The 23,462-nt window shown below is 35.1% G+C and overlaps 1 protein-coding gene across 4 annotated transcripts in view; it reads left to right on the top strand.

Moving 5' to 3' along the window:
- The window catches only part of AFF4 (ALF transcription elongation factor 4), a 72,697-nt gene extending 49,577 nt beyond the window's left edge, over positions 1-23,120 (top strand). For 3 of the 4 annotated variants that reach the window (XM_072400880.1, XM_072400878.1, XM_072400879.1), the window contains 18 exons: positions 1,235-1,321; positions 1,634-1,670; positions 2,685-2,733; positions 3,447-3,501; positions 3,757-3,794; positions 4,412-4,574; positions 4,930-4,992; positions 5,719-6,618; positions 8,137-8,219; positions 8,853-9,087; positions 9,709-9,797; positions 10,646-10,709; positions 11,200-11,336; positions 11,549-11,620; positions 12,180-12,273; positions 13,040-13,083; positions 14,722-14,942; positions 15,080-23,120. In XM_072400880.1, the coding sequence (XP_072256981.1) occupies positions 1,235-1,321; positions 1,634-1,670; positions 2,685-2,733; positions 3,447-3,501; positions 3,757-3,794; positions 4,412-4,574; positions 4,930-4,992; positions 5,719-6,618; positions 8,137-8,219; positions 8,853-9,087; positions 9,709-9,797; positions 10,646-10,709; positions 11,200-11,336; positions 11,549-11,620; positions 12,180-12,273; positions 13,040-13,083; positions 14,722-14,942; positions 15,080-15,207 (2,559 nt within the window). In that variant the 3' untranslated portion in view covers positions 15,208-23,120. The remainder of the gene's footprint in view (positions 1-1,234; positions 1,322-1,633; positions 1,671-2,684; positions 2,734-3,446; positions 3,502-3,756; positions 3,795-4,411; positions 4,575-4,929; positions 4,993-5,718; positions 6,619-8,136; positions 8,220-8,852; positions 9,088-9,708; positions 9,798-10,645; positions 10,710-11,199; positions 11,337-11,548; positions 11,621-12,179; positions 12,274-13,039; positions 13,084-14,721; positions 14,943-15,079) is intronic. The other variant, XM_072400881.1, reaches the window with a different exon arrangement.
- The last annotated feature ends 342 nt before the right edge of the window (positions 23,121-23,462 follow it).

Here is a 23,462-nt window from a genome sequence, read left to right as displayed (position 1 = left end):
ATAGAGCTGTCATTCATCAATAGGCTGTGGTGGATTCATGAGCGATGTTCTGTACACAGAATTTTGTCTGTGACATATGGACGTTGCTTAAAGAGGAAGTAAACTCAAAACTGCCAAAAAAAAAAAAAACGACGCAGGCGCGCGATTGGGTAATAGGGAAAAAAAAAACTTGCTGATCTCACTGTGCATGTGTGAGATCGTCAATTTTTTCCCCTTTTCATGAGAGGAGCACCCAAGACCCTCCCGGGAGGCTCTGCGCTCCCATTTATTAAGGGGGTGGTGCTGCACCTTTAAAAGAAAAAAAACAGAATTTTTACCTTTCATTTTGGGTTGTCTACCTTTTTTATTTGTAAAGTAAAAACTCTGAGTTTAGTTATGCTTGTAAGTGCAGTTTTTTTTTTTTTTTTTTTTTACAATTCTTTGTGATGCTGTTCAGCTACTTTTGAGTTAGGTTACACAGAATAAGAGAATGGGTGGTGACATTTTTTTTATTTAATACTTTTACTTCTATATTTGTATAGGAAGTGAAATGAAGATGAAGTTAACAAAATTATATTTGTATTTTGTATGTGACATTTGTATGTGTTATGGATCTTTAAAAACTATCACTAAAACAAAAGAAACCTCCCCCAAAGAGCACCGCCCAAACTACAGGGCTAATAACTTGTCTTGAAGGGGAATAAGGTGAAATATGTTTTATTTTTTGTTCCCCTGGCAACCAATCCTTATTTCCAAATCACTGGTTTCTCAGATGGTTAGATTTTTGCATACCATTTTATTTAGAAATCCGAATCATATCAAAAAAGATATGGTAATGGATCTGGCAGTATCTCAAAAACAGAACGTTAAGAGCATGTTTCGACTTTGTTAGGGTCACCATACATTCACAGGTGATGAATAGTAAACTTACATATTGAAACACACTGGAAAGAAGAATACCTGCTGTAAGTGAATTTCACAGCACCTACTTAAAGATGCAACATTTTTAACACATGATTCTTTGTGGTTGTCCTGAAGGGGTTTGTTCATTTATTTCTTTTTCTTTTAGCGGAACTGTACGTTCACTTATGTATTAAAATTAGTATAAATGTTTTTCACATAAAGAGATGTAGAAGGTCCAAAGGCAACTTGTTTGTTAACCAGCAGTTTATTGTTTGGCTTTGTAGCCTTTGTGACTTGTCCATGTGCAGAAATGCTTAATTAACAATAATTTTAAATTTCTTTATTTTTTTAGGAAATGACACATTCATGGCCCCCCCCTCTGACTGCAATTCACACCCCTTGCAAAACTGAGCCTTCTAAATTCCCATTCCCAACAAAGGTTAGACTTTTTGTATTTTGGTTTGAAATTTATTTTGCCATATTTATTGCTTGTGTGAGAGGATTGCATTGTCATTAAACTACCTTATGTCTTTATATGTTGTGTAAAGTGCTTTATATTGAGGGTCGATATTTTATTGCTGTATGAATGGGGTGAAAGGTTTCCATTTTGAAAAACAAAATCCAAGTTCTACCTTTTACAGTAATTTTTTCTGAAGTACATATAATCAATAATTTTAAAAGTCATTTCGGAATAATGCCTTATTTATGCTGCACAGAGCATCTGGTTAATTTTTTTAAATTTTTTTTTTAGGAATCACAACAATCTAGCTTTTCCACTACTGATCAAAGTGAGTAATCATTTCTGCTAAACACAATATTTAACAAAGTAGTTTTACCAGATGTCATATAAAGAATATGTAAAGTTTTGTACATCATTGATAACTAGGAATAGTAACATAGTGGATGAAACCCATTATGTAATAAATCGGGGGGACAGGCTTGACTTTTACAGGATTGAAATATAAAATTAACAGTAAATATTTTAGTTAGTTAGTTTTGTTTTGAATGTTCTTATTGTTTTTGAAATTTGGCTAACCTGTTCTTATGTCTAGCTTCAAAATATGCAGGCTCATGACAGATGTTATTATAAGTTTAAATATCATGGAGTGCACAAAGGTGACAAATAGGTAGAAAATGCATAATACATAAATGTATAGTAGCTCCATTTCTGTGTAATCTTTCAGGTATTAATTAGTGCCTTTCACCATCTAGTTCTTAAACATGTACTAGGAGAAATATGCATGCAGTTGCTGATCTCCGTCTTAAAATTCTGCAAACTTGACTTTGCCCAGTTTCAATACTTGTTATTGACCAGGAACAGGCATGCAGCATATTAGGTCAGACTTTGACTTCTTGCTTGCATTCTTTTTCCGGGTCAATAATTTAGAAAGTGCAGATGTAGTTGGATCGACATTGCAATGCATTACACAACACTTTAGGAAGAAAGTGGAGAAATGGCAGTAGCAGTTTACCTTTTCTATTTCTTTACAGTAAGTCTGCAGCCATTTAGCTAAATATTCTCTAAAAACATGTACAACATACATACACTGAACATTTTAATGCACAAAGCCCCTCTCTTGCATAAATCTGATTCTATGCCTTCCCCATATGGTTTAGCATCAACTGATTCCTGTTGAAAAGAAAATGGTGAAACTCGCATTAATGTGTTACTGGCTACATCTGGAACCGGTGGATGTTTTTTTTTTTTTTAAGGGTTTCTTTACATCGGCTCCCAGTCTTAAATTTGATTGTGTTTATACTTGTGTTTATTGTAGTTTTAAATATGTATTTTTACTTCCCAGAACGATACAGTTCATCAACCAAAGCTTCCAATGGACACCCACCTAAGTCGTAAGTTTCAGACTGGAAAAGAAGCACTAAACTATGTTTGTTTTGTTAACATGTCTGTCTGGTTGTGATACCAAATGTCTGAACTGTACACTTAACTGTTCTTTCTGACTAGTTATATATTGTATGTTTGAATTGTAAGGGTCAAAACATAACATTACTCTGCAACAAAAATATAGAAGGTGAAGCCTGTTGACTGCTAAATATCCACTTGACTTAGCCTCTTAACTTTAAATTTACTGTTACCTGCCACACCATACAATAAAGCTGTTATCTCCTTTACATAATTGTTTAAGTTTGTAGGTAGCTGTGGTACAACTGTATACAGCTGATGAATGCACGCAGATTGCCAGTATTGTGCTCTGAATGATTAGACCACATCTTTAAAGAGGAAATACAGTCAGTCATACTATACATAAAATCTTGTCTCACATATTGCCCTATATTGCCCATATAGTTGTCCTTCCTTGAACAAGCAGACTATTACTAAGAAACGTAGATACAGGTTGACAATCGATAATCCGATTCTTTCAGTAATAAACTGTCTGTTGTTGCTTATGAACAAAAAGGGTACCTTTCCTTGTTGCATTTTCAAGAGGCCAAAAACTAGCGTCATTTTGGATTACCAAATGAGGATACAATTCCCATCAAGACATTTTATTTGATTTTTCATATGGATGCAATTCAGTTATACATCTGTTGCTTGTGTTTTGCAGTATGCTGAAAGAAGACTTGAAGCTAAGCAGCAGTGAAGATAGTGATGCAGACCAGGTATAAAAGAATTATTTGTTTTTCTTTTAAAGTTTTATAATCCGTAGATTTTAAAGAAAATGCATGTGTTTGTTTAACAAGGTTTTAGAATACATTTAGTAAAATGCATTAAGGCCTTGTGCAGCCTAATTCTTCCCTGATAGCTTTAGAGTTGCACATGGATTAGTGCATATATTTCCATGCTAAGTCTGTCTTTCCCATATGGATCTGTATTTCTCACAAGACTTAAAGCCTGTTTGCTTTTTGTAATTTTAGGACTGTGAGAAGACTGTATCAACCAACACACCAGGAAGGTAGGTTTTGGATGAATTGCTCTATTTCTGAAGTGTGTGTGTTCCCCCCTGTATATGGATGTATGTTTCTAGCTGTTTATAATTTAAAATTTTAACATGAAGTGCTTATTTTTGGATAAATCTGGGATTACTCCGCAGTTAATGTTGGAAATCTGCCAGAGATGTGTGGTAAATTGGCACAAAGAAGAAAAGAAGGCTCACAGAAATTAATTCCTATCAACCTGAATGGTTTATCTTGGGATAAGAATAGTAGATTTAGCTGGTTATCTTTCTGTTTACGCAGGGGGCACCTATATTGGGCAAATATCACTTTCCAGTCCAAGTTTTTTTTTTTTGTTAATTGTGGCATTAGAAATTACAGTGGTTCATTTAGTTCATTTTTTAAGTATGCTCTGTGCAAAAGTTAGCAATGTTAGTTTTTAGCACTAAGCTTCTCCAGTTAGGAAGATTATTTTACTTAAATTTTCATGGATTACACAAAATGAAGCTTTGAAGGTTCTCTTAACTAATATTGAATTTAGATTTGGAGAAACATATAGTATGTTTATTGTCTAATATGTAATCTCAAATACAAACTGCCCATCCAAAACTGTGTATTTTTTTTTGTGTATCTCTAGTAACTCAGAGCCATCCCAACATAACAGTGAAGGAGCTGATAATTCCAGGGATGATTCCAGTAGCCACAGCGGGTCAGAGAGCAGCTCAGGCTCAGATTCTGAGAGTGAGAGCAGCTCAAGTGACAGTGAGGCTAATGAACCATCACGTAGTGCATCACCAGAGGTAAGTGCATGCTTGCAAATAATACATTATTTACATCTAATCACCATTGAATACTGATTTGCTGTGTTGTTGAACTGTGGTTATTGCTTTTGTGCTTTAAAATTTTAAAGTTAAATAACTTTGGTATTAATTGTAAATATTCTGTATATAGCTACAAACTATCTAGTTTGTAAGTGTTACTTTGAGGGTATATCTACATAATAACCTGGTCTTTCTGGCCACACCTGAGCTGCAAGCATCTTCCTACAAAGTGCAGTTGTGGCTTATGGTATTTTGTTTAGTGTATGCCAAGGCCACTGTGGTTGTCGATCAGAATGTATATCAAGACTCGAAATTCTTGAATTTTGTACAACAGATTCCAAATGCTGGAGGAGGCAGTGGCAACATCATGGAGGTTAACAAGCAGCTCACGTGGAGGGTTAGTACAGTTCAGCTTAAGAGGCCTGGGGAAAGGGTGGGTGTGCGATAGTTGGGTAAAAGATAGACATCCCTAACCGTTTTTCATTTGCTTTTCTCCTTTATTTATTAATGCTTATATATGTTCTAATTTTAGGAAGCGTATATGTCCTAAATGTCACCGTCTTAAATTTAAAAAAAAAAGGTTACAATCTGTGAATAACAGATTGGATAAAGAGTAGAGTTCCAGATATGTTGCAGCTATGTAATGCTGTCATAACTGTTTGGCCTTCTATCCTCTTGAATTGTAAAATTTCTATTGTTTGTGTTTTAAGAACCTGTTGATCACAGGGGCTAGTCATGGCAGGATTTCCATCCAAATTGGTTATACCATGTACCATCCCATAGCAGTGAGAAGGTTCTTTTCAATAAATATTGTATCAAACATTGGAATTATGGACAGAGAAGCCTTAATTTCTTGAGAAGCAATTACGTGCTTCTATGCAGCTACAAATATACATTGCATAATATATTTAAATTGTCTTTTAATCCTAAATTGCTGGCTGGAACTCATTCAAATTAGTGGTGTGTGTTTGGTGAGAGGTTCCTTATTTGTATCTTTCCAGGAAGGTGTTTGAATATACTATAGCTGAGTCCTAGTTTGCTGTGTTATTTGGGAAAACTATCTCCTATGTATTGATATGCTGCTAAATGTTGTGTGTATTTACTTTTGTCCTTCTATTTAAAGCCTGAGCCTCCCCCTTCCAATAAGTGGCAGTTGGATAATTGGTTAAATAAAGTGAACCCACACAAAGTGTCTCCAGCATCTTCCGTAGAAAGCAATATTCCATCATCACAAAGTTACAAAAAAGAGGTTCAAGAGCAGGGAACTGGAACTGGATTTACAGAACCAAGTGAACCAAAGGAGTCCAATGCCTCTACACCAGTCAGAGAAGCCAAGGCTGCGCAGAAGGTCTCTGAAGGGAGTCGGGGAAGACAAAAGTCTCCAGCTAACAGTGAGAGTGCAACTCAACGAAGAAATTTTGGAAAGAAACAACCAAACAAACCAGCAGTCGAGGCCCCAAGAAGGGAACTCAAAGTAGAAAGTATCACCACTGCAGAAACTACTACCAATTTGCCTGCTAATAGACATAAGGCAGCCACAAAGGGTTTACGAAAGCCCAGCATAAAAAAAGAGCCCAAGTCATCTCCCCGGCAGGCAACGGAGAGGAAAAAGTACAAGACTTCAAAACCATCTCAGAAATCAAAAGAATTTATTGAAACTGATACCTCATCCTCTGATTCAGATGAAATTGAGAGCCTTCCTCCTTCCTCCCAAACCCCCAAATATTCAGAGAGCAATAGGACTCCTCCAGCCAAACCCTCCACTGAGGAGGATGATGGCTTTTTCCGACAGCGATTGTTCTCTCCTATGGAAGAGAAGGAGCTTCTTTCCCCATTAAGTGAACCTGAGGAGAGATACCCTCTTATTGTAAAGATTGACTTGAGCCTATTATCTCGAATACCAGGAAGACCTATTAAGGACGTAGAACCACCTAAGGTTGAAAAGACTGCCCCTGAAAAACATACAAAAGAAGCCCAGAAACCGACCGATAAAACATCTGCAAGTGGAAAAAGAAAACACAAGGTTTGTAACTACAAAGTGCGAATAAATTGGCTGTTTTGCCTTTTTAATTTTTTTTGTCAGTATCATGTGACGCCTAAAATGTCAGCTGGAAACTGTGTTGGGTTAACATTAAAGCTTACAAACTCAGAAGTTTCACTTTACATCAAAGGGTAAACAATCCTTTTATGTAAAGGTAAAATTCTGTTTTTTTTTTTTTTTTTTAGGGGTGCAACACAGCCCCCTAATTCTCGATCGCCTAGGTGATTTTAGTTTCTCTTTAAGAGTTTAGTTTCTCTATAAGAAGTCTAAGCTCCACTGAAAGGTCCACTATAATGTCCAGTGCACTTAAAATGATCTTTTATTTATTTATAAATAACACAGTGTTCCTCCCACTGTATTATAACAACAATGTAACAGCGTAGGTCCGTGTTTTTCAACCAGGGTTCCTCCACAGGTTGCTAGTGGTTCCTTAAAAAAAATTGTGCCTCTGCTTTTGATTCTTTTGGTGTCTGTTTCAAGGGTTCTCCTGTGTCCAGAAGTCTGGTTTAGGTGGAAAGACCCACCTCCTTTTGTTTATTCAGAAAGAAGGAAGGAATGGAATCCATTGCTATGTTGAAATGGTAGCAGATAAGACTTCTTTTCCAAAAATAAATTGTTTAATCGGCTATCCTAGAGCTGCATAGAAAATTTAACCCTTTGTGCCAATGTGATGGTAATGAGAAAATGGTCATTAATAATTTATCATTTTAATAGCATAAAAATTGTCGGTGTACCTCTAAGCCTTTTTATGTAGCACTGATCGTAGAGTGACACAACTTTATGACTCTTTCGGCTACTTTAACATATTTTTAGTAGGGAGCTAGTGCTTTTTTGATTTCTTTTAATAAATATTGTGTAGGATGGAGTGCTTTATTTCCATAAACCTCAACTCTATTATAATGCATAATCACTGCACTCTTTTTCCCCTCTTTTTAAACTTTCACTCAAATTTCCTGGACCATCAACCTTTTTTTTTCTGTGGGGACTGAGTTTTTTTCATCTTTCCTGTAAAGATTTTAAAAGGTACCTACTAAATTGCTAACTAAAAATATCCTCCTATTCTTCCTGCCTCTGAGACAATATACATGTTCAGAGAATCCTGCTAAAGTACAAAATTGGCTGTAGGAGAAGACACTTGTCTTGGGATTAAGAATGTTAAGAATGTTAGTATTTTTACACTCTATTTCACTCAAAACACATCAGTTATTTAAAGCCCAACAAAAACTTGGTGAGTAATGATAGAATCGGTCTGAGTTTTTTCTTGCGATGTCCCATTTGTATAGACACCTTCTTACTTGTCCCCATCACCTAACACATGTTGCCAGGAAAGAACATAAGGGGAAACGTCAATGAATCAAGATTTAAAAACCTAGTACACTGTATATACCAACCTTAAAATGGTGGCTGGGAAGACCAAGAAAATGTGATATAGAACGCTACAGACAATCATTTATTGAGCAATGCTGAAGTGATGGTGACATGAAATATTTTCCCCTACAGAATGAAGATGAATCCAGAGGGAATGAGAGCAAGAAACCAAAGCTGGAGGAAAAAGCACCAAGCCACAGATCATCCAGCAGAGAGTAAGTTGTTTTATGTTGTAGGGAATATTATTAGCAATTACCAGCTTTTCTGATTGGTTTGATTTTGCACCCAAGACCTTTTTACCCATGTTTTATTTTCCACAGGGTGACACATCCAGGTGTCTTGCCCTTATAAATATGTACAATTCTGCATACAAAAGATGGTTGTAAAACTGGGAGGAAGAAGGCAGATAATCTGTTATATTCCCAGACATGTCCAACCTAATACATCTGCAAAATTGCAAAATATGGATGGTATCTACAAGGCCAGGAAACGCTAAGAGTTTTTTTTTTATCCATTTAAAGAGCTTAAAATCAAGTTTCAAGTACGCTTTTTGTTAGGTAAACCAGGCGGCTCTTATTCTGGGGTGCTTTTTATCAAGCTGTCCTCTCCACTGCTATTCAAATCTTTTTGAAACTCTGCTTATCCCTCAGTTAAGATGCTAACATGTATGGAATGTTAGTTGAGGTAGTTAGCAAGGGAAAAAGCAGTACAGGTGTTTCTTTCAGCCTAAAAGGTGATTTTGCAACTTGAATGTCAGCTTCACCTAAATCTACTTTTTCCGGTTGCCATCAGTGGGTTATTCATGGTCGGAGCCATATAAATTTATAAATATATGTATCTTTCTCTAGGTCATCCAAACAGAATCCAATAAAAGAGAAAGACCCCCTGCCATCACCAGCTCCACCTGCTCAGCAAAAGGACACTAAGACAGAACATGGGCCACGGAAAAGATCTGCTAGTCAGTTGTCGTCCTTGAAGTCCAGCAGCAGCGGTAGCACTAAGGATAGCAGCGCCAAGTGCAGCTCTTCTACCAAGCTAAGAAAGTTTGAAGGAAAAAGCTCCAGTAGTGCAAAAGAACCCAAGGTAAACCTCATCAGTCAGGGTTTAGTTTGAGTTGTCTTTTGTGAAGTATAAACTGCTTTTTTTTTTCTTGTGAAAACAGTTAAGACTTTGGTAAAGACATGGATAATTTATGAATGTTTGACTGTTCATTAATTTCTTTAGCCAGTTTGAAGATGAACTTTCAGTTTGCATGGTGTGTTTGTGTGTGATGGCACCATCTTTCTTTAGAGATTAGCAGATGAAGGTATTGCACTTTTCAACTTCCACATTACTTAGCTTGCATGCATTGCACAAGTATATCTGAACTCTATAATACAAAGAGCAATATACTACATCTGTTTTGAAAATTCACAGTCCCCTTTTCAGAAAAAGGGTATTCCCCCCAAAAACAGCCTTTTTTTTCCCCCGAAATCAGACGGAGTTATAATTAGAAATTTCCTGGCATTTCCTGATTAGAGGAGGTCCTTATAGTTTATTTTGTGGAACTGCCAGCAAAAAAAAACCCTACAGATCCCATAAGTTCTTTTGTTTCATTTGTGAGCAATATGTGTGTGCATTGGAGAGTGGTTGGTATGCTATAGGTAATAAATACTGTAAAAAAAAGTATAAATGTTTCACTAAGTATATTGCATTTACTTTCAGGAAAAAACATCAAATAATACTGCTGCTGTAGCCTTCATACCACCAACTGACAACAAGTCTAGAAGAGCCAAGCTTTTATTTGAAGACAGGTAAGATCAAGATCAATATTTCATCCTATTCATCACAAAAACATGTGTGTTCAGTATAGCAGTGTCTTGTCAACACATTTTTAAATGTAAAGTAATATTTCCTGCTAGAAAAGTGTTCAAAGCATTGTAAACAGCGACACCTACTGGTCATCATTTCTATAAAAAACACCCATGGATGTGTATACTCTATCCACTTTCTGCCTAGTCACAAGTGCTATATTATTTTCATATACAGTGATACCTCAGCTAACAAAGATAATTAGTTCCAGAATCACATTTGTTAGCCGAAACGTAATTTACCATAGTTTTCTACAGAAAATCATTTAATTTGTTCAGGATGCTGCCCACAATTTAAAGATAAGATTTATAAAAATAGTAAAAAGCACAAAATATAAGGTCATAAACTTACCAAAGGCTAAGACGGAACAGCTTCCCATTTAGAACAGTCAACATATTAGGCAGCGTGGTGTCAGTTACTGTAAAAAAAAAAATCCTCACTGTGAGTTAATCACAAACAAAGCAAAAAAAAAAAAAAAAGTTATGGAGTCTAAACATTCATTAACTTCTGGAGCAATCTGTGCTTTGATATGCAAAAAGAAACACTTGCAGAGTTTGTCTTGGTCATTGAAGAGTTACAAGATGCTGAAGACGCTAACGCTTTTCTATTAAAGATCACTTCATGTGACTACAATCATGTAATGACATTAAATGATAAACTGAATTTTATGATTACATACAGTGTATTACCAAGGTAGCAAACCTATTGTTATAGTTTTGTTTCTGTTTTCTTTTTTTGTTTGGGGGATGTGGTAGATATTATACTCACCATTTTTTTTTTTTACTTCTAGGAATCATTCAGCAGATCATTACCTACAGGAGGCGAAGAAACTGAAACACAATGCAGATGCTCTGGTGAGTTTTTCCTAAAACAAATTGTGCTGCATAATTTCTTCACTTTTTTATGATTGAGGAAACTGTCTGTGTTGCCATACATTCTACTTCTCTCATACCTCTCAGCATGTTTTTTTGTAACTTGCCATCCTGGCCAATCATATTATGTAGTTACACCCAATTAAATTCTTTGCGCCACTGAATGACAACAAAATGATAAATGTCAAGCTGCTCTAAACCACTAAATAGGTGTAAAATTAAAAAAGCTAGTATAGTTCATACATATTATATATGCTACAAATTCTCAAACCTTTAAACAAGTGCCTATAATACACTTGTTTAAAGGTTTGAGAACTGAGGGCCAATTTATATTAAGTCAAAACTTAAAGTAAATTCCTGTTCTACTATATATATATATATATATATATATATATATATAATATTATTTATGTGTATATATATATATATAATATTATTTATGTGTCTGTCTCTTCCCCCCCCCATCCTCCAGTCGGATAGATTTGAAAAAGCAGTATACTACCTAGATGCGGTGGTTTCTTTTATTGAGTGTGGGAATGCGCTGGAGAAGAGTGTCCAAGAAGCAAAATCTCCGTTTCCTATGTATTCAGAGACCGTGGAACTCATCAAGTATGTATATTGATGTCTGATTGATTGTTTTTGTACAATATGTGTCCCAGCCATGGGTAAAGTTTTAGATCGGGATCAGTAATGGATTTAAGTTTGATATAATAAATTATATTGGTTGATATATTAATGATAATTAAGTTACACACTCTTATATACATCACTAGAAATGCTTCTAAAGAACAAGTATCCAGGACACATGATTGTCTTTTCAGGTATACCATGAAACTGAAGAGTTATTCTGCTCCAGATGCTACCCCAGCAGATAAAAGGCTTGGTGTTCTTTGGTGAGTACTGCTGGTGGGCTTATCTTGGTAAAATTATGAAACACAGTAGTGTAGTTCTTCTATTTCTACTTAAAATGTGTATTTGCCATGTGCTTTTTTTTTTAATGATTAGATGATACACTATGAACTACAAGTCCACAGCAGAAATTTAGAAATCAAAACTTTTCTAAAAATTTGCAATGGGAGGGTTGAAATGATGTTCCTCCCCATTTAGTCAGTCACATATTTCTTTTTTTGTCTTCAGTTCTAAAATTTACAGTTACAATAATTGTTGACAAACATTGCTTTGACTCTTAACAGTGAAAATAGATGAACATCTATCTGTAATCTGTAAACTTATATGGCACTTAGTTCGAATATGTAATATTTTGCAGTTTACGTGTCCTTAGCTGTGGAGGCGCTCTGTACTTTTCCATGCTAAGTAATTTTCTGCAAGCAGGCCCATGGACATGTTAATCTGCCTGAAATCCAGTTTGTTTGTACAGTACTGTGCACAAATCTAAAATTCGAAACAATGTTATTAACCTTTACCTTAACTTTTTTCTGTTTGCCTCTACAGTCTTCGATGTCAGTCGCTTCTGTACTTGAGGTTGTTTAAACTAAAGAAGGAGAGTGCATTGAAGTATTCCAAAACATTAACTGAGCACTTAAAGGTAAGCCGTTGAGTTTTTAGTAGCACGAAAATGCTGCATTCTCTGTTGCCTAAATAATATTTTCGATTACAGACATTACTTTTTTATGCATTAAGGTTTTTGGGTTACTTGTAAGAAATTCAAAATTTAACATTAAATTTAACAAGTCAGGTTTCCCTAACCTAACCAACCTCTCCTCATTCATAGATGCATACTTATCTTGAACTGACAATCCCAGTTCATTGTGCACTACAGTCCCATAAACTTTGCGCTTCAAACAAATAGCAGACACATGGCCATCAGATCAAACTGTGCATGCGGAATACTTTTGTTCTCTTACAGTTACATACCTGGATATGACTGCTGTTTTTCCAGTAAACACAGAAACTGCTGATTACACAAATAATGGGAATGGGCTAATATTTTTTAATGCTAGCTAAGTGTTTTGTCACACCAGCATTTTTTTGTAGCAAACTACAGATCTCTCTGGTCACATACTGGGGATCCATATTCCTATGCTGCTGTGGCTAGATAAAATACATGTGTATAGTACAAAAACTCACTGATGTACCATAGTCAGAGGTTGAGGTTATTAGTGAATATAATCTATCATAGCTAGCCCTAAATGTTTCTAGAAAATTAGAATATTTGTGATAAAGCTAAAAATCTCTGGAAACATCTTTCAATAACTACAATACAATTATTTATAGCAACACAAATACAATGAGGCGTGCAGGTACTTCTTATATTTATAAATACCTTTCTTATCATTTTTCCCCCTTTACAGAACTCTTACAGTAATTCCCAAGCCCCATCACCTGGTATGGGAAGGTAAGAACCCCTCAAATAAAATCTTCATTCTTGATAATGGCCCTTTTGCTTAAAGGGGAGTGTTTTAAGATTAGACTTGCATTTTGACAAATAACAGAAATTTGCTTTTATCTTACACTATTTTTTTTTTTTTTTTTACAAAACCTACTGGAGTCATGCACTATTGCCTGAAGGTGCCCAATTTTTTAAATGGACATATTTACACATGTAATGAATTCACTTGGACTGTGCCACCTTCAGCTTGCACAGTGACTTGCATATATAAAGCAAGTTGTTGTGTTTTCCAAATGTACAGTGTTTGTATGTTGATTTTCATAGTGTTTTTGTTTGTTTGTTTTTTGGTGATTGCCTATAGGTGCTCTGATTCCAGTCTATTTATTATCTCTGTTTAGAAAGCATGTATCTGGGTTTTCTAAAATATCATTTCCAATACTTTAATGATCTGCTTTAGTTTGTGTTTAACCTCCCTAGCGTTCTAATTTTGTGCAAATTTCCATGCGAAATGTGTTCCATTTTTTTTGCATAGAAATGTATTTTACATTGTAGGCTATAATTCTTAGGCACATAACTCACCGATATTTATTAAATTTAATAATAAGCTTTAAATAAAAAAACAAAAACATCTGTAAAAAAATAGGTAAACGTAAAAAAACTGTACAGAAGCATGTATAATATAATTTTATATATATACAGTGGTACCTTGGTAAGTCCTTAATCTGCTCCAGATCCTTGGACTTTTACCAAACAAGACTTGTACTAAACAAATTTTCCCATAAAAAATAAAAGGAAAATGAATAATCCGTTCCCATGAAAAAAAATTCTGTTGTTATTGGCATATTATACATCGATGGGGCTGTATAAAATAATTTAAACACTGCTTATTACTAAAAAACATAAATACAAAAGCAATTTGATGAAATAAATGAAAATTTACCTCACTTTACCTTGCTGAAAAGAGTTGAGTGCCTACTAGGATGGTGCTGAGAGGGGAGGGGGAGGCGATGTTATGTAATTCACAGAGAGGTATAGCGCGGGTTGTTCACTGAATGGTAGCAACTGGCGTACTGACGCTCGTGGGCAGTCGTAACTTTGTCTCTAGAGAGGTAAATAAGGGTAGCGCGCAGTATGATTCATTTTGACCCATGCAAATTCTAGCAGAAAGGTTGTATACCGAGCAAAGTTTTTCGTGTCCAAACAGGACTTATACCAAGTTGGACTTATTCCAAAGTGGACTTATACCGAGGTACCACTGTATAATATATGAATTTTTCTTTGTATTTGACCCAATACAGCTTTTTTGTATTGAATCCAATACAAAATTTTTTAAAGTTCCCGCTGATCCCCCCGCCCGCACTGACGCATGCACTGACGTCACCGGGAAACCCCGGAGATCGACGCTGTATTATGCCGCTAGAGATCAGATAAGCAGGACGTGTCCCCGGGACCTTCGGGGACTAGCAGGATGCCAGGGGACACCAACGGAACAAGGTAAGTGTTTTTTTTTTTTTTTTTTAAGTTTAAAGCTACCCAGAGTGTGACTTGGGATTACCACTTTTGGTACACTAAATCCACCCCCAGTCACACTCGGGATTATCACTAGGGGGGGTTAATATTGAACTGTTGTTATTTATTGTGCAGCAAGTCTGTCAGTATGCCTTCACCAGTGTCCCCAAAGCTGTCCCCCGGCAACTCCAACAGCTATAACTCCAGTGTGTCCAGTTCCTCGGGTGGTACATCATCTCTAACTATTCCACAAAGAATACATCAGATGGCAGCCAGCTATGTTCAAGTCACATCTAACTTTCTTTACGCCACTGAGATTTGGGACCAGGCTGAACAGCTCTGTAAAGAGCAAAGTGGTAAGTTTTTTAATGTGTGTTTTTCTTTTGGCATGTATCGCATTTATGTATTTTTAATTTATTTGCTATTTTCTAATATGTAAGAATAAAGATTATGCTTCTTTTACCAATAAAAAATTTTCCTCTTCCTTCCACAGATTTTTTTACAGAATTGGACAAAGTAATGGGCCCCTTGGTCTTTAATGCAAGCACCATGACGGAACTGGTACGCTACACCCGTCAAGGCCTGCATTGGCTACGTTTAGACACCAAGTTAAAACATTAGGAACCTATGAAAATGGGATCCTGAACTATTTTTGACTCTAATTTTATTCACAACACTGTGTCCTGTTGAGAAGGAAGACGGACATATTATATCTATTGGCTGGCACTGAGGACAGATTGCTCGGCACATCTCAGTTTCAGCCATATCCATGACAACACTTTGCTGATCATCTTGCTCAAGTTTCACTTTTTTATTTAAACATGATGAAATTTATTTAACTTTTTGTTTTCAAAGTAGCATTATGAATTTTTTTCCCCATCATTCTACGGATCATTTCCCATCATTTTCCTAATATCATGCACGAAAGATTTGTAAAACTATTTATTTTATTAAGCTTATTACAGATGTATAGTGTACCAAAGGTGGGCTTTGTTTCCACCCCTTGTCTATTCTATTCAGCCCATGAGCAATGCAGGCAGTAACACATGCAAGTTGTAATCTGCATTCTGCAGTATACTTAAGAGCCCACACATTTACATGTTATCTTTACTGAGACATTGTGCAGGTATGAAGTGTACATGTGTGAATATCATCTCTCAGACGCTGTTAATGTGTTTGACTATTATAACCCTTTTATCAAGATTAGCTCACCAAGTACTTTATATGAGACAACTTATGCATTTCTGAGTTATTTTTATTCTTCCTTGTAATGTCCCTTTGTGTTATTGAAGTGTTAAACACACAGTGCTTTTTATTGTATTGTTAGATACTTTTCATTTTGTATCCAACAAAAGCAAATTTTATTATAATTTCAGTAGGAACCTAAAGGTAAATGCATATGAGATATTAACGATCATAAAATGGGAGTAAATTTAAAATGACAAATATTTAAGACAAATAAATGTATTTCTTACTGGATAGGAAAGGGTGTGCAACCACATGAGAATACACCATCTTCTAATCATTAAAGAACATAGCATGTATACAATGCAGTCTTTAGATTGGTTAAACAGGGTATGATGATTTATGTGAGCACCGATACTTGTGATAAACTAAATTCAGATATATTTTGTTGGACTGTGTCCTTCATTATGATTTTCCAGTATTGTGATTTGTGATGTACAGTATACAGGTGCTAGAACTAAATGTGTAGCTGGTGTTCAGCTGAAACAAATTGTTGAGGTTAAGGAGACATCTTTAAAATGTGGTGCAAAGGCATGTCGGACCTTTGCCCATAGCAGACAGTTCAATCCTACCTGTTTTTCTTGTGCAATTTAAGGAATATAGCAAATGTATTATTTCTATGTATTATAGCAGAATTGATTGACCCAACTTATTAAAAATGTCACCCTTGACGCAAGACTGTGTGATTCTTGGGCCTTGAGATTCTTAGGATTTGGACATATGGATGTATCAAGTTTCTCTGAGGAATTTAAAGTTGAGTATTACCTCCTGTTGTTCAATAAATGTAAGGGATTATGTGTCTTTATCTTGATATGTTTTACAAACAGAGGGGAGGCTCTATGTTGTCTCCCAGAAGAACTCATTGCTTTCCCAGTATCTTATGCATTTAAAGGATCTTTTAATCACTTTTTAAATTCTGCTTGTGAACTTCAACTATTTATCTTACGTAATTGGTATAAAAGTTGCCAAGGCTTGGAAGAGTTTAATTTATGAGTAGTGTGGTAATGAGGACTACAATTGATTTGCCTTGTTTAAAAGGTGCCAGAATCCATTTTTGTTAAGAAGCAATAATTATGAAACTTTCATAATATTGTGCACTGGCACAAAGGTTTTAGATTCATCCTAGGAGTTGTAGGATGACTTGCCCTTTAAGGCCAATCACTTATTTTCTTATTCAACAGCAGCCTTTTTATATCTGCTGTGCAGTCAAACTGCATTAAAAATGCAGTTGATTTAAAAAGATGATGTAAAAAAGTTTTTATTTTTTTTTATATGCTGAAGAACACTGGCCAGTAATGTTTTGCACCATAAAAGGAATCTCACTAATTTGGACCTTGCAGCAGTTTTGTGTCCATTTTAGATTCCAGAACATTTTATTGAAACTTTTAGTGGAAAGATACCTTGACCCATTCTAACATTTCTGTGATTAAACAATGTTCGGTGTTTCTACTAAAATACTCGGTGTATAGTCAGCATGGAACTTTGTGCAATCAAAGTCTGCTGTGTAGTTCTGGTTACCAGTAGTAAACCCTTATTAAATGTAAACCTGTAAAAAAATACAGGCTTATGTTTACTTGTTTCTTTGTTCATCATTTTATTATTGGTGTTCCTTGTTAGATAAATCTAGTTGGCTGTGTTTTAGCTCTGAGGCCTTGGTCTATATATGTTCAGTATTAAATCAGAGTGTTGCCATCTGGAAAGATAAGGCAGGTGAAACACAATATTTCATTCATATACTTAGTGTAAAGTCCTGTGACCAATTACTGTTTTCTCTTAACATTTTGTAATGGTAATGTTTTACCATGTGAAGGTGCATCCTTGGTGTAAGGGAAGCAATGGCTGTCTTTTCAGCTTTGTGCCACTTTCTGGTGTGCCTAACATCTCTATATCATTTTCAGGACTGTTCACAAGAGGAATACCAAGTTTTATGGTTTTCTTAGTACTGGTGGAATGCCACTTAATACGTACTGCACACTGGTACTGGTACTTCTTCACACTTGTTTGACAGGTTCTTTTGAGTGGAAGTCCCAAGAGAATAGATCAGTGTTTGACATGTATTACAGTGTTATAAATGATTCCCAGCAGAATTTAAAGTTAAAAACTTAAAGCTTTTTGTGGGTCTATGAAAGTAGTTGAAACTGAGTTCAGAGTGTTCGCTAGAGAATTGAAACCTATGCACCCAAGTATTTTGCCCTTCTTAGGTTTTTCACATCATCAATAAATTACTGTCTGTCATTCTGCTTTTAAAGAATGTTTAGGAAATTCACAGTTACATTTTATTGCATCTTTTGGTGTTCTGTAATAAACCGTTTCAGGGTGTTTACTAGACCTTTACATATGCAACACACCTCTTGTCATGAAACATTTCATATTCTCAGTGTCTTGATGTTAAATTGTAACCCCTTCTTGACCTACATAAATTTCTTTACAATACAACTTCTTTCAATAAAGCAAACCTAAAAATCTTGTGGCAGATCTGGGTGATATAGTGAGGTCTGGCACATAACCACATAGAAACAATAGACCTGTTCGGGACATGCTTAAACCTGAAGCATGGTGTTTACATTTGTGTCCCATTTAGATGAAGCATGGGGATTTTAAATGCTGAAAATTCAATATATTTACCATTTCATTAAGCAGCGTACATTGATAAATAATTGTTGTGTCATTAAATTTTGCCTATATTCAAACGCATGATAGTTGAAAAAAGTTTAGATTTAGATATGCTTTTAAAGCATACTGGTACATCTTTATACATCAACTTTATGTTGCTTCTGATGCCTGTCCCATTTCCCCCAGCCAGATTCACCCCTATGGCAGTACTGGGCTCATTCAGTGTACTTCTTTATCATACAGTGCAGTGTCTTGTGCCAAAACAACAAATAAGCTGCTTGATTGCACTTGGTGTGAACGCAGAAAGTACATTGTAATACTAAATAGAATAAGCTTGTTTTTGACATGAACATTGTTTGGAATAATACATTGTATCAGCAAAATGGTATTTTATCCAATATTGAATTCTTAGGAGATCACAGCATATTTGATTATACAGATTATTTTACTATCACAAAGTCTATTTATGTACAGATTAGAATTAGTAACACCAGATATCATTTTGAAAGCATTTTTATATATTCAGATATGACCTGTTTTTTTGACATCTGAAAAATTATGGTACACATCCCCTCATACAAAGTACAGCCGTCAAGCACTTTTTCTGTATATAAGCCACATCTAATCGAGCACTATTTTTCAAGGTGGTTTTTATAGAAACATGGGCTTGTTAGGGTTAAAACTAAACTCTAGCCAGTATTTTGTTTGGCCTCTGTCACATTTATTTTTTTTTTTGCTTTTTTTTAAAGGAAGTTCTTAAAAACATATTTCTTTGTAGTATGGTGTTGGGTTTAAACTTCTGTAAGTTTTTTGGGTTTATTCTCTTTACTTCGAGTCACCAAAGCAATGGGTTCCCATCAAGAGTAGGATTGCTCACAGTAGGAATTGGTAGGTTTGGATAGAATTCCACATGTAGTGGTCCACTGTTGGTCAACAAGCCCAAAAATGTAAACTGCAAATGTATCACCTTTACCTAAAGTGTATAAAATGGTTCTATCTTTTTCACTGAACTGTCACTTTCACTTTTTATGTTCTTCATGTAGTTTGCATTGTGTATAGTACATTTTAATATGGTTGTATTGTTCTATAATAGTCCTGTCTAAATTAGAACTAGTGCAGTCATGCATATCATTATTTATTGGATTTGCAGGAATAAGGTGGTTTACTTAGTAGCTTTTCTTGCTAATTGCTGTTTTAAGTGCAATGATCTTGAGGCTTATTTACTGTTATAAATATAGGTTGTTTTTCACTGCTAAAATATTTGTCCAAATATTTAGAAGGACCTAGATGTGGTGTTTAACTCTTCTCTGCAAGTGCACTGCTAGTGGAATGCTACCTACAGTTCTTCTTTATATTGCTCTAAAGTAGGTTATGTGATTTTTAAAATTATGATTTTTGTACGTTGGAAATTATTTTATCCCAATAACTGATCAGTGTTTTTATAAAGGATGCTGCTATCTGTCCACCATTTGCCTCTTTCTTCTTACACAGGGCATCCTGGAAAGAAGATTGTCATTTTCATACTGGTATTTTCCGGGTTGTATATTCTGAATTCTGTACTACCATAATATTCATGTTATGAGCTCTATGGCGATGCTTCTCATTGTCATATTTAGCAGGGAAAATGTGTCCTGTATTTTAACGTTTTGTTTATAGATTATGTTGTGTTGGTTCAGAGTTTTTATTGTGTTTTAGTGTGCTAGGTCAGTGGTCTCTGGCTCTCACATCTGTTAACAAGTTATGTTTTTCAAGCTTCTTGGTAGGGTTTCTTGATTGGTGACATTCTACAAGAATGGCACAGATTCCAGTGGGGATATCTGGGTAATATGCCCCATTTTATTTTGCTGCACTATGTTGGTTTAAGGAGATGAAGACGAGAATCAGAAAAATATTTAATATTTGGGAAAATATAATGCAGGGATAAAATAGCTAAATTATGTCCCCAGTTTTGTTTTTTGTTTTTTTATTTAGGGAACCTGGTCTGGGTTGCTTTGGTTAAAGGAATGAAGAATAAACGCAGAAGGGATATCTAGCTTTTTCTATGGCAGTTTTTTTTTTTTTTTTATTGGCACCTGTTTGTCATTGCACCATCTTGTCAACTCAAAGCTTATGCCCTGTTTTTCACATGACTAATTTTTAGACCTTTAAGAAGGTGAAGTGCTATTGTGTGTGTATTCTGGTGGGAGAAAGCAGGCCAAGGGAGTCATGCTTGTTATTTTGCACAGCATCCAGCATTCTGTAATCGGTTATATTTCAGTTACAGCATTATCTAATAAACATTAAAACCCTTTAAAGAAAACCTATACTAATACAATGATACAGACAGCCATTACTGTCTTTCTTCTGAATATCCCAGTTGCTTGGTTATCACGCTGACATTATACTTTCAGTCACTGGTGAAAGGGTGGGAGTGTGCAGCATGTGAAGCCAAGATTCCTGATGTGCGTACTTGATCTGAATTAGTATTGGAGCTGTGGAATTAGCATTTTATTAGACAAGTTTGGTCAGTGGTTTACTCTATTTTTGGCTATTTCTGACAGTACAGATTGAATACTGTGAATCAGTGTTGTGGGAATACTTGACCTACAGTAGTTGCCCCTTTTTTGGCTTTCAGCTCTAAACACACATAAACACTATTCTTTGTAAGCAACACTTTATTTTTCATGTCCTGTTTCTCTTCCCATGTAAAAAAATGCTTCATGCGACTGTGAGCTTTATATTAAACTGTCCTTTGTAAATAGGAACGCCAAATGCACACACTGTGTGTTACTGTGTTCTCTAGAAGCTATCAAATATCATTATAAGATGAGTTTGTTTACACAGAGCAAAGTGCTTTAAAACGTGTCCTTATGCTGTGTATGCTGTACATTAACTTTTTATTTTCCACAACAATAAAACCTTTCATGTCTGTCAATCATTAAACATAAGGTGTGTGTTTTAAGTCATTACTAAGTAATTTCCATTGGGTTTGTTTCAGGTTAAATAAAACCGGTTCCTGTATAGGAAAGCAATTTTTATAATTTACAATTTGCAAACAGTAAATTGTATTCTTCAATATTCAAGATCAGACTTAAGGTCAGTCTGCTATGAGCTAAGGGGTTCAGGTGAAATCACCAAACAAAGCAGTCGCCACACACAGGAGTTGTAACAATTCAATCCCAACCTGCAGAGTGCCATTTTTAACCTCCTTACTGTCCTGCGCTCCTTGCTATGTCCTGGTCAGTTATTAAAGCATTTCAATCATATAAATAACTTGACCAGTCAACCAGCATGTCCAGATGGTAAGCAATAGTATAACTTTATATATCATGAGAGGTTTACTCAAAATAATCAAAACTAACCTCATATTGTCTTCTAGGGAATAACTATAGAAGTGTTTTCTGTGTACCTGTGTCCATCTGTAATGCAGAGTGGATTATGCTGGTTATGTAGAAGTCTCGGATTTTAACCACCTCTTGACACAACACCAGCTTTGTTCACTCTGAACTGAATAGGTTCCTGAGTATGTTGGCTTTCAACTAGGTTAGCTTTTTCCTATGACCCAATCAAGTCAGCTGTAGCTGAATGAAGCATATAAATTGCTTTCTTTTTCAGCTGAAAATTTGTGGAATTCATAGTTAGTTCTGAAAATAAAATAACAGGTGCTCTACCTTTTGTTTCCTTTTCCATTGTGCAGATTTTCTTCACTACATAAGGGTTTAATGCAATGCAATAGTTTTGTTCCGTCTCAGACACTACCAAATATGCATGTTTTTCTGCATGTCACCATTGTCCCCCCCCCCCCCCTTTTTTTTTAGGGAATAATTGAATGTTTTGCAGCACATTTAAGTATTTGCATGAATTATTTCAATTGTATTCATTATTATAAAGCACTTTACCATCACCATATTACCCAATGTTGCCTAGAACACAATTCATCTTTTGTGGCAGCACAATGAGCTACTGTGTGATAAAGTAAACAGTTCATGAAAAGCAAAGTCTACTAGGTACACACAGACGCGGTATTTTGCTCTCATGAAACTTTCTTATAATCAAGCATATATCAACAATTGTCTAGTTCATGTCATCACATGCCTGGATTTTTAAAAAAAAATCACTTATTGTTCAAATGTATTATACATATTTTTTTTTCATAATTTTTACCACTCCATGAAATTGCATTTATTTAGTAGGGCACTCTGATTAAAAAGAAAAAAAAAACTTAATATAAATTAAACATTTTGTACAGTGCTTTAATCCAAAAAAAGTCATTTTTTTACCAAATCTTTAATTAAAGGTATTTCTTTGTTGCAATACATTTTTAAAATGACACTTATACTTTGTGCTCAGAATTTGAATTTCTTTGTGAATATAAGCTTCTCACATCACACAACTGTCATATGCAAAGGCATATGTAACCAGATGTTGTTCTCCTCCACACCTGTAGAGTATATGTATTTTGTGGTTTTTGAGGATTTAGGAAGTTTAGCGTGTCTAAAGCAAATGTTTTAATGTTTTTGTTTTTTTTGTTTTTTTGTTTTTTTTACATGTATGGTAATTCAAATACTTGGAGAAAAGGGTATTGCATTTCAATTTGTAAAGAAAAAAAAATCTTTTTAACTGTCATTAAATGCTTTGTAAAACGCAAAACTGTAACTGGCAAAACTAAGTTTAATAAATATCATAGATTTTCTGTATTATTACACAAGGCTGTATAATCTTTTCTAGAGTGTTTTGGGGGAGAGGGTTGGTTTGTGGTGTCTATTTTGGACATGTGAAAAACATTTCAAGTTATGTCTAGGCACAAAAAAAAGCACATTTCTTTACAAAACATTTGTGTTTTGTTTCTTGAGAATACTGCAACTAAGAAAATAACTTCTGATTCCACCAATAATACAGTGAGCTTTGAACGTCATGTGCTTTCTGCCTACACTGTTCTAAAATAGTAAGCAATTTTTTTTTTGTTACAATTCTTTTTATTGAATATTAAGACAATACATAGCTTGTACAGAAAATAACACATACAGAAATCTAGAGCC

The sequence above is a fragment of the Pyxicephalus adspersus genome, chromosome 2, assembly GCF_032062135.1.
Source record: "Pyxicephalus adspersus chromosome 2, UCB_Pads_2.0, whole genome shotgun sequence".
Lineage (NCBI taxonomy): Eukaryota > Metazoa > Chordata > Amphibia > Anura > Pyxicephalidae > Pyxicephalus > Pyxicephalus adspersus.
This window is presented reverse-complemented; position numbering and strand designations above follow the sequence as displayed.